This window comes from Anneissia japonica, unplaced genomic scaffold (assembly GCF_011630105.1).
Source record: "Anneissia japonica isolate Jap-2015-1 unplaced genomic scaffold, ASM1163010v1 scaffold211_len1577895_cov191, whole genome shotgun sequence".
Classification (NCBI taxonomy): domain Eukaryota; kingdom Metazoa; phylum Echinodermata; class Crinoidea; order Comatulida; family Comatulidae; genus Anneissia; species Anneissia japonica.
This window is the reverse complement of record NW_022711099.1, coordinates 1,424,022-1,435,186: the sequence shown is the minus strand read 5'-3', so window position 1 is coordinate 1,435,186 and position 11,165 is coordinate 1,424,022. Positions and strand designations below refer to the sequence as shown.

The 11,165-nt window shown below is 34.8% G+C and overlaps 1 protein-coding gene across 2 annotated transcripts; it reads left to right on the top strand.

Moving 5' to 3' along the window:
• Nucleotides 1–1,950: 1,950 nt before the first annotated feature.
• LOC117107252 (acetylserotonin O-methyltransferase-like) lies at nt 1,951–10,784 on the top strand. Of its 2 annotated transcripts, none has more exons than XM_033248878.1 (6): nt 1,951–2,212; nt 4,224–4,398; nt 4,684–4,856; nt 6,361–6,514; nt 7,162–7,428; nt 8,054–10,784. In XM_033248878.1, the coding sequence occupies exons 1-6, from the start codon at nt 2,129–2,131 to the stop codon at nt 8,275–8,277; spliced, it is 1,077 nt and encodes a 358-aa protein (XP_033104769.1). In that variant the 5' UTR covers nt 1,951–2,128; the 3' UTR covers nt 8,278–10,784. The 2 variants fall into 2 exon arrangements, with proteins under 2 accessions (XP_033104769.1, XP_033104768.1); XM_033248877.1 differs by having other exon boundaries at nt 1,953–2,212; nt 4,681–4,856.
• The last annotated feature ends 381 nt before the right edge of the window (nt 10,785–11,165 follow it).

Genomic DNA, 11,165 nt, shown 5'->3' with positions numbered 1-11,165 from the left:
AAGAGGGAATGAAGCAATGAGTTTGGATTCAAGAATGGACATAAAAATATTGGCATAATTCGGAGCCATTTTGGTTCCCATTGCAGTGCCCTTAATTTGGAGGTAGTGTTTATTATTGAAAGTGAAATTATTGTGCGTCAGGATAAAGTTAGTTATGGAGATTATGACATTAATGTGTTAATGTGAAAACGAGTGCTGGGGTAAAAATGTAGCAAGGGCTTGGAGGCCTTCACCATGGGGGATATTGCTATACAAAGAGGATACGTCCAAAGTGACCAACAATGAATTGTTAGGAAGGATGGGGGTATTTTCGAGAATGTTTACAGGACTACATTTGTTGAGAGCTATGCTACACGATGTATTATGTCCTTTATTCGAACACTGTATTTACCTTTCTTTGATGATTTATATATATATATATATATCCACTCACAACAATGACAACAACAGTTAACTAAACATTGTACACATTTTTTAACTATTACAATTTAAAATGGCTGCCATTTTCCATTATTTTAGCTTTTTAGCATACATATTAATATAATAATAATCGACCTGTACAAAAACGTGTAATAGAGTTAGTTATATGCAATTGTCATATGCTATTATGATTATTACCATAATATATATATATAAGATATATATATATATATATCTATATATGATATATATATATATATATATCATATATAGATATATATATATCTTATATATATATTATGGTAATAATCATAATAGCATATGACAATTGCATATAACTAGCTCTATTACACGTTTTTGTACAGGTCGATTATTATTATATTAATATGTATGCTAAAAAGCTAAAATAATGGAAAATGGCAGCCATTTTAAATTGTAATAGTTAAAAAATGTGTACAATGTTTAGTTAACTGTTGTTGTCATTGTTGTGAGTGGATTTCCAATTGAATACTGCATTTTAATGACATAAATTTACAATATTTACAATATAAGTGACAATTTTAGGAAAAATTGGCGGCCATTTTGAAACTGCTGGCAACCCCCCCTTACGTATGAAGAAAAAAATGTTGCACATACTTTTTTGATTTATCTATGTCTACTCTACATCATATCAAATTTTTTTTTAAATATAGCAAAAAAAATGCAACCAACCAAAGTTTGCTGGACTATACCTTCAACGCTAAAGGAACACGAGGATTGACCTGGTTGCTTGATTTCTTTAAACACTGAGCATCGTTATTTAGGAAGATGCTTACAAGCCTTTAAAGAGTCAAAGAATTAGGGGTTTTTAGCAAGTGATTTCGATATTCACATTATATGCCTGACCAAAGGGAATTATAACAAATATAGCACACAGCCTTTAATTTATAGTACCTACAGTACATGTAGATTTTTCCTATTTATTATATGCTAGCTAATAAATTTGTCCTTATTGGAAACAGTATTGACAGACAGACCGATCCTGTCAAGTAGTGAAGTAACTTCCGGGAGATATATTTGAATGAGCTTTAAACAAATTTAATTTTATTTTTGTGCGTGCGATGGATCAAGTGCAATACACAATATACTGGTCGTATTTGGAGGCAGTTGTCACTTTTTTGCAGGATTTACAAGACCAGTTTTTCTGGGGGTATTTTTGGGCGTACATCTGTAGAATCTGAATCTGGTTGTTGATCGGGCTGGGGAGGTGTATAAGGTGTTAAAGATTAAATCCGGCAATATTAATGGAGAAAAAAAGGGGAGACAATTGGTCAGTTCATGTGTCGTTCAAATGATATTAGAGTCAAAGTTCGATTATGTAAATGATGATGTAAATAAAAATTATATAGCTCTAGTGCCATTACAGTATCTTTCACATGAATTTCAATAAAATATAATTATCCTCAATGAAATGGAAGAGTCCAACTGAATAATCACGACTTCTGTTATTATTGTTCATAGACAATCATTGTTTTTTATACAGATATTTTGCCTTATCTCTATAGATGTAACACCTCACTGCACCCGAGGAATCCAACAGACAATAAATATAAGCCCCTATATAAATTACTACAGGTACCAGTCTTTGATTTTACATAGTTTACCTGACTATACGGCTCCACCGACTACGCTGCATTCAATAGCAAATCAGTGGCAGCGAGAGGATATCATGTGTTCATCAACCAACTCTACTAATTCAAAAGGATGGCCTGAACACTTACTGGACATTTATACTGGCTACCAGAAATCACAGGTTTCTTTCAATGTTTGATTATTTTAGTAGTGAATCATAATATATACTATATATACCGGTAATAATGCTAAATTATTCTTTTAGAAGTTCTGTTTTGTTCATATTCAAAAAATTAAGAGCATGCTTGCGACTAATGCAAGGAACTTCGCGGCATTACGTCGTGTTGAGGTCTATGTTGACTCGAAAGAGAGGATAAGTCAAATTATATTCAGTAGACTTTATGCAGTTTCTTGTTATCCTTTATGGTACATCACCATCAATCGTATACATAAGTGTTATTTTCAGTCTCTCTTTTTGTTTTTTTGGTTTTTTTTTTGTCTTTTCTATACGACTCTTTTCTGATTGTAAATACTTTCCTATTTTCTAAGTAATCTTCTGATCTCCTTTATTTATTTATTTATTTATTCTGGTTTATTATTAAAACATTTTGATTTTGCAGCATAGACTGAATAACATCAACATTTACACCAGTAAAACAGTACAATAGGAAAATAGAAGCACAAAAAATGATTAATAACAATTAAAACGATCAGAAAACAGCCCAACATCAATTAAGCTGAAATCACACCTAATTTGCAATTATGTATCATTAATTACATTTGAGTTGAACAAGTTAATTATATCATGGAGGTATTATAATAATAATACCTCCATGATTATATATGCAATGGTTGATTTACGGAATCGTTCGGTACGAAAACTTTATCATTGGAGCATAGCGAGCGCCCAGTGGCAAGTCTACGATTGACAGAAAATAAATGATTAAGGTTCTGAAGGGCATTCCTTCTGAACTTACAAACAATTGAATGACGTCGAGAATCAAGTCTGTCCAATTAAGTTTCTCAAGGGCAGTGGTATAGGAAGTATAAAGCTGACCAAGAATCAAAGCACGTTTTTGTACTCTTTCAACTTCAGCTGATTGTGTTGCAGAATGTGTTGATTGTGTTGGAAGAATGCCAAACAGGACATGCGTATTCAACTATAGAGCAAGGGAAATCCAAATTTAAGTGATTGAGCATGAATAGTGTACGACTAGCTCTTGTGAAACAATTTATTCTACATGAGTGACCCATTTAAGATCATTTTGCACGGTCACTCCTAGTAGCTTCAGTTTAGAATTATAAATGCTTATCGGTTGAAAATTAGGCAATGTCTTACTGAATGCAAAATTCATAGTTTTGCATTTACTGGGGTTAAGTTTCATGTTGTTAACATTACTAAACTCAACAATTTGATCAACATGGGTTTGCAGCAACATTCAAAACGGACACTCCAGCTATAGTCAATCATCCATGAATTTCCATGGCTGCTGGATGTGCACAAGACCAGGGGTGGCGCCAGGATTTGCCCGAAGACAAGATCCCCGCCTGGGGGGAGGGGGGATGATGCCCCGACAAGGGGTAAAATTTCTCCGACGAAAGCAAAGTGGGCGTGGTCGAGCTTCGATTTAAAAGGTTTCGAATTTTTTTCTCCCCGACGAATTGTGCTTTTTCTTCCTGACGAATTGTGCTTTTTCTCCCCGACGGGGGAGGGGGAGGAGCCTTCCCCCACCCTGCTAGCGCCACCCCTACACAAGACCGAATCATTGACTATAACCTGGAAGATAGTTTGCCCCAGTTTATTCAACTGGGGGACAACACAACTAAAACTTCTCAAGTCAGAAAGCATACCCATATACATAACGCTCCGATAGCGTTCAGCACACACACAGTGGCTACCACCAGTTTGACTGAGTCTGACTGAGCTTAGCTGCTCTCCCTGTAGGACTGGTATCATACTCTTTACAAAAAAAAATATATGAGCATTCTATTAAGCGATGAACACTTCATTATTATCATTATATTTTGAGTTGGTTTTGGAGTCCGAGTTGTATTATATGGTTTGAGTTTGGTGATTTTGGTCTCACTTTGTTTTGATTCTAGTTGCTGAGTTGTTTTTTGCGACTGGTATTGTTATCTTACAAACTGATTGTTTTCCTTCTGACCCTACTTTTTTTGTGGTCAAACTGTAGATTTTATTTGTGACAACCAACCTTGAATTATATGATCTACTTGATAATTGTGATGGCGGGATGACTGTATTTGAAATAGCCTGCAAGAAGAACATCAATTTGGACGCAATAGAAAGAATTCTGGATCTTGCTGCTGGATTGAAACTTATTAAAAAAGATGCTGGATCTGACCCTGGTAAGTAAAGAGGCAATTTCAAGGTTATAGAGTTGTTTGTGTTGAGTGAAGAGGTTGCATTTGGGTACAATGTGGTTGTGGCAGAGCAAGTTAAGTATTTTGGTGGGTTAAACTATGTGAAGTACCTATGTGAGGTAAATAGATGTTTGCAATGAGTTACAGCTGTATATTAACGTGGAGTATTAGATTTTTCAACTTCAGGTTTTCGTACATTGGGGAGAGATGGAAGTGATGAGTAAGTGGACGTATGAGTACATACAATCAGTTTGAATTTTCTTACAGCAGTCTACAGCAATATCCCAGAGGTAGCAAACGCCCTACAGGCACATAAGCCGAATAACATGGTAGCTGCGGTGCTTTATGCTTCACGCATCCAATACCCTTTATTCCAGCAGTTGATGACTGTTATCAAGGATGGAAATAATACACAGGCTTACAAGGATGCTTTTGGATTTGAGGTGAGCAGTCTTCACTCCTTCATCCACGTCTGTGGCACTCAAACTTTTAGACCAGCTGTCACCAGACTTTTGATCCGTTTCGTATCCAATCAGACTACCGAAATCCAGTTTGCCGAAGGCCAGATTGCTTGCAGAAACCCAGTTTGCCGAATGTCAGAAAACTCATGAAACTAAGTTTGCCGAATATCCACCAACTTTGATAAATAAATGTAAACTGTGAAGTAAAATAATCATACTGTATATAGATGTTTAATAGTATGCTTTACGTATGCTTTGCGCTTTAAATGTGTATTGCAGTTTTTTAGATAAAATTTATTATGTACCGGTATATGCTATTTTAGGTCTAATAATGTATGTATTTATGTATATTCTGTGCAGTTGTTAATTCTTATGCATGCTGTCAAATCGACATTCGGCAAAAGGGTTTGACAACGTGGGATTCAGCAGACTGAGTTTCACAATTCATAATTCGGCAATTTGCATTCGGCAAAATAGATTTTGGCAAAGGGGAGTCAGCAATCTAAATTTCGGCAAACTTGATTCCCGTAATCGGATCTAGATCTTTTTGTCAAACTAAACAATCTGTATCGGCTACAATAATATAATAGTAAAATTCATGGAGCAAAGGTGTATAGTTGTCGTAACTTTGAATAATACAAACGTTTTCGGGCACCACTCTTAAAGAAAATGATATTGAAAGAGCTAAACTCTAAACTGTCTTGTGGTAATGCTGAAAATATATATAAATACATTTTAAACGATAAAGAAGAGGAATCTGCGAGTGTAAAAAAATAGGTGCTTCAACCGGGATTCGAACCCGGGACCTGATGCAGACTCCTTAACCAACTAGGCCATTGAGGTTTTGTTGAGAATTTTAATCCTATTCCGATGCGTACTAGACAGCACTAGTCTTTGATGCATGTCAAATAACAGACCGAGATCAATATGATAGGCCTACGCCCTTCTTATCAGCAAATGGCGACAAGACGAGATGGCCGAACTACACACACACACAGTCATGGCCCATCGTACTTAAATGTATTATTATTGGTGTTGTTGTTGACGTCATTGTGAATAGAATGTTCGCGAATGTGTGAATTAATGTAGGTATGGGGATGGTGATTCATCGGTAATGTCGTTGAGTCCGCTATACAGCCTGCCGCCGTTGACGAAACGTCTCCAGGTCTTCAGAATCCTTTATATTAGCCAGGTCGCTTTACCCTTGCTTGCATGCAATAGTGGAGCTGTCTCTTATACACATCTAGATGTGTATAAGAGACAGTATATACTGTGTACATATAACTTGAAAAAAGCGAACCTGCTTTTTTAGCTAAACCACCGCTCCACTATGTGTGAGCGTTTCAGTCAGGTGTGTAAGAGAAAGTGCACTTGTTTTTTTTTTGTTTATACTCTATAAATATAAACTTAGTGTCTGGTAATGGTGCATTGCATCAAAATTAAACGATATGATACACTTTCTTTTATCATTGTATTTCTAAAACAGGTTACCTCTGAGACGTATGGTTCGTTGTACAGTAGTGATCCAGACTATACAGCAAATTTCATCCAATTTATGCATGATTTGTCATCTATAACGGCACCAGGTGTTGCCAAATCATTTGATATTTCACCTTTCAGAAGAATATGTGACTTAGGAGGTAACTTATGGAGTTTTGAAATTTTAATCCTAAGGTCTTAATAGTGTCCTATAATATTTGGTGTTTGAATGCCTCATTAATTGAATCTAAATAAATAATTAGTTTTGATTAGACCTAATTATTAATAATATTGTGTAATAATTCATCTTTATTTATTAACAGCTAATGAAGATCAATTACATAGGCCCATGGCCCGAAGTATAAACAAACATTTACTATACAATTATGATAAAGTATAATGCTGTATAAAATGCATATGTTCGTATAAGTTATTAGTATTGAGTAATAATTCATCTTTAACAGTTAATGAAGATCGGTTGCAATATCCGGCTAAATATTACTTGTTCCAGATATCTAGGACATTTATAATCACAAACATAGGCCCATGGCCCGGAGTATAAACAAATCAACTTGTACTATACAATTACATGTTTGATCATCTGTGTCTGTAGTCAACTGTACTGCCTAATTATTTCATTGCTAGCTGTTGGCTCTGATTTCATGTTGACATCATCTTGCATCTTGTAACATCTGTGTAACTCTTAATGTTTAGTGCAGGTTTGAAAATACAGAATATTAGTAGGGTCCTTAGTCTGGATTGAGATCAAATAAATGATGATGTTATTTCATGTTAACTTCCCTTACAGGTGGTTCAGGGGCGATAGCATACGCCTTAGCCTCCGAGTATCCAAATACTTCAGTAGCAGTTTTTGATCTACCCTCTGTCATAGAGAGAGCACAGAATATCAGACCTGAACATTCCAAAGTGCTGAAAGTAGAATTTGTTGCTGGAGATTTTTTTAAAGACGAATTTCCTCAGGCCAACTTGTACATCTTGGCAAGAATTGTTCACAATTGGGAAGAAGATAAAGTTCATCAACTTTTAAAAAAGTCGTTTAATTCGTTGGAATCGGGTAAGTTTTTTGACAGGGTACGCCCTAGCCTGGGTTCCATGCCCTAATTTTGAGTTACTCACTCTTTATTGCACTTAGTGCGCGCCATACCTAATTTAATTGGCGTCCCATACTCGGTTTCTTTTTTTTTTCGGATTTCTTATTCCGACCATAGAGATATGATTAATAGCTCTATGATTCCGACTCTAAATTAACTTTTTCGTTGGTTGCGCTGTCCGGAATGAGAAAAATAATAAAAATAAGGTATGCCCTGAAGCTGGTTTTCCACGAGACAAATTTATTCGCGCGAATCAAATCGTCGGTTTGCAAAGCGAAAAATGTGCAACCAATCAGAGCTCAGGAAGCGAACCGACGTTCTGATTCGCGCGAATAAATTCGCCTAGTGGCATGAAAACCGGCTTAAAGGCAGTAACAGAACTTATACTGAGTAAAAACAAAATCATGCTTCTGTTGTCTTTCTGGTAATCAATCATACTTAAGCCGATAAAGCCGACGACGATGACGGCTGTGGTGACAACAATAACAATATATTTTGATGGATGGATATAATATTTCTTTTGAAAATGATTAAATTTCAAAATAGGACAATGCTTACCAGGAGTATTTTTCTGTTTTATTGCTATAGGAGGTGCTGTGTTGATAGTAGAACGATTGTTAAATGAGACTAAAACTGGTCCACTATCGACACTTGTATCTAACGTTGCGATGCTTACTTCCATGACCGGAAAAGAAAGGACAGAGAAAGAGTACCGGCAACTTTTAGAGCAGCACGGGTTTGTAGACTTTCGATGCCATGTTGTCGTGGGGGAAAGCAGGCCATTGCATGCGATGTTGGCTTACAAACAATAAAGTAACCTAATTTTTTTTGACCGAAAATCCCATCAATATATAAATATAACATACGAGACAATTAATGTATACTGTAAAACTAGAGTGGATGAGTGGGGTAATATATATATACCGTACATCATAACACGTTTTTTTTTTTTATTCCTTTTTTTTTTTGCCTGTTTGAAATGAAGAATAGGACCACGGAAAGCGAAAAATATACGTTTTTAAAAATGGGTAAAATTTCAAGTCCAGACTAAACAAATCTTCCTGGTATAAATATAGTTGAGGTGTGTGTGATTTAGTCATAGATTGTTTTAAGAATACAAAATGAGATAATTTTGAGGTTTTAGTCTGAACTAAACTGTGTACTGCTAAAGTTTGTTTTAAGAATACCTGGGTATGTCTGTATTAAAGAATGGTAGTTGGTGGAATGAACATGAATCAAAGATATAGCATGTCCTCCTCACTGATAATGAAAAAGACCTTAAGTGTCTAAAATACCGAAAATGAAATGCTAGTTAAACGTGTGTTCAATATGTGTCATAGTAATTAGCAAACAGGATAATGCTCCATAATCAATATCCAACTTAACAGAAAACACCTTGGACAAGTTTTAAGTACTGATATACAGGACAAATTACTGGTGGTGGCAGAGGTGAATGTGGAGTAATAACAGAAAGGACCATTTACTTTCAATAAAATGCATACCGGTACTCAGCAATGGAATATAATGATGGTCTCACTATGTGAACAATTAAATGAATCTTAGTAATAACATGCACTGCAGTATAGCAAATCTGCAGTATTTGTCAGAGAATCTTTTTTTGGTTATTCACTGATAATATAAGAAAATGAACAATACCGTCAATTATAGAAGTGAAGAATAGGACCTGATTTGAGACCAGTTGTAGAAGCCCATTGTTAAATCAGAGGTAAACACAACTATTAGGCTCATCTGCATTATGTCTAATGGGTTTTATCGTCAATAATATTTGTACTTAATTTTATATGATAATAAAAAGTTAGTGAACCACCAAAGAACAGTGTTTATAAAAATACCTTAATAGCATTAGTTAATAGCATTCTTTACTTTACAAGGGTAATAAAAAGTTGGTGTACCAAAAGACTTCTCATAAAAAAAATTCTTTACAGGGGTAGTAAAAAGTTGGTGTATCAAAAGACTTCTCATAAAAAAAAAACTCTTTACAGGGGTAGTAAAAAGTTGGTGTACCAAAAGACTACCGAAAATTTTCGGTAGTCCTCATGCGTACTGTGTACATACGGAAAACGTTATGTTTTTTTTAAATTCGATACTCGAATTTTATAGTGATCAATTACATTGATAAAGCGACCCGCCAAACTTTACTAATGACTCCACAAGTTTTGGGTGCCTGTGTACTAGAGTACAATTAAAAGTATAATAAATATTCTCGGCCCACTCCTATCCTTAATTTATGGCAACGACATGGAATCTGCCTTAGACTGTAAATTAATGCTATATGCTGATGATGCAGCACTTACGGTATCTAAAAAAGATGTTGCGTTAATCGAACCTAAATTAAGTAATGAACTCCAGTCACTAAATCAATGGCTAATTGATAATAAGTTAACTTTAAATTTTGATAAGACTGAATCAATCCTTTTTGGTACAAGATATGTGTAAAAAACAATCCAATTGTATGGACATTACCTGTAATGATGTCTATTAAATCAAAATCATCCGTTAAATACCTGGGTCTTGATCTTGAAAGTGCACTGTGCTTTTAAGTTTTTATATAGAATAGAAAATTGTTCACGCCATATGCCCTTAAACTCCTCAGATCTTCTTTGACTCAATAATGCCACTATCATTATGGATGTTGTATTTGGTATTCTGGCCTTGATAAAGCAACCAAAATTAAACTTCAGACATCCCAAAATAAAATTATTAGATGTATCTTATGTTTCAGACCTCGTGCACTGGTTATAATGAATTCTCTAAATTAAATTGTTTGCCAATTGATCTCAGGGTTAAGGAACGAAAAGTGTATCATACAAGATTATTAACTTTCTCCTGGTTATTTAAATTCATGTATCACTATGGTTAGCCAAACACATAATTACAATACCAGATTTGCTACGACAGTATTTCATTAAAAGTTCCTTAGTCTAAGGCCGCTTCACATTCATTGAAACTGGGATTATATGAATGGAATCGTTTGCCATTTACTGTTCAAAGTGCAACTTCCATCTACGCTCTATAAAAATGAACTGAAGCTTATAACGAAATTTTAAAAATGAGGGATCATATAACTTAAATTTTTAATTGATTTTTTATGCTTGTTATTCATTAGGCCTTCTTATTTTGTCCTGTTTTTTCTGTTTCTGATTGTTTTTACGTAAGGACCACAACGGAAATAAGTTGCCAATTTCGGTACTTTATTGTGTTTTTATCTTTTGAATATAATGTTTCTTGTCTTGTTTTATGTATATATTCAGAAAAAAGAAACAAAATAAAAAATAAATAATTTGAAATTGCCGAAAAAGGCCTTTAGCGGTAATTGAGTTTCACGCAAATGTATAATGATTGCTTTCAACTCTGCGGAGATATCTTTGACCCGTGAGATCAACTTTTAAAATATAATTTGGCCCTTCAAACAATGTATTCCAATTCCAAGGCGCTAAAAAAACTCCAATTTCCCACAAATGCCTTAATTATTAGTAAAATGTAGGAAATTAACTCAAAATTTTTGAAATTTGAATTTTAAAAATGTATTATTAAAATGTATTAGCGTGCCACTTCAGGATATCCGATGTGCTAAATCATCAAAATCGTCCTCAAACATGGAGGGGATGATAGATGAACCCCCGCTCTCCTCTAAATCCTTCCTACAGGCTTGAATTCCCATATTCTTGTGCATAGACCC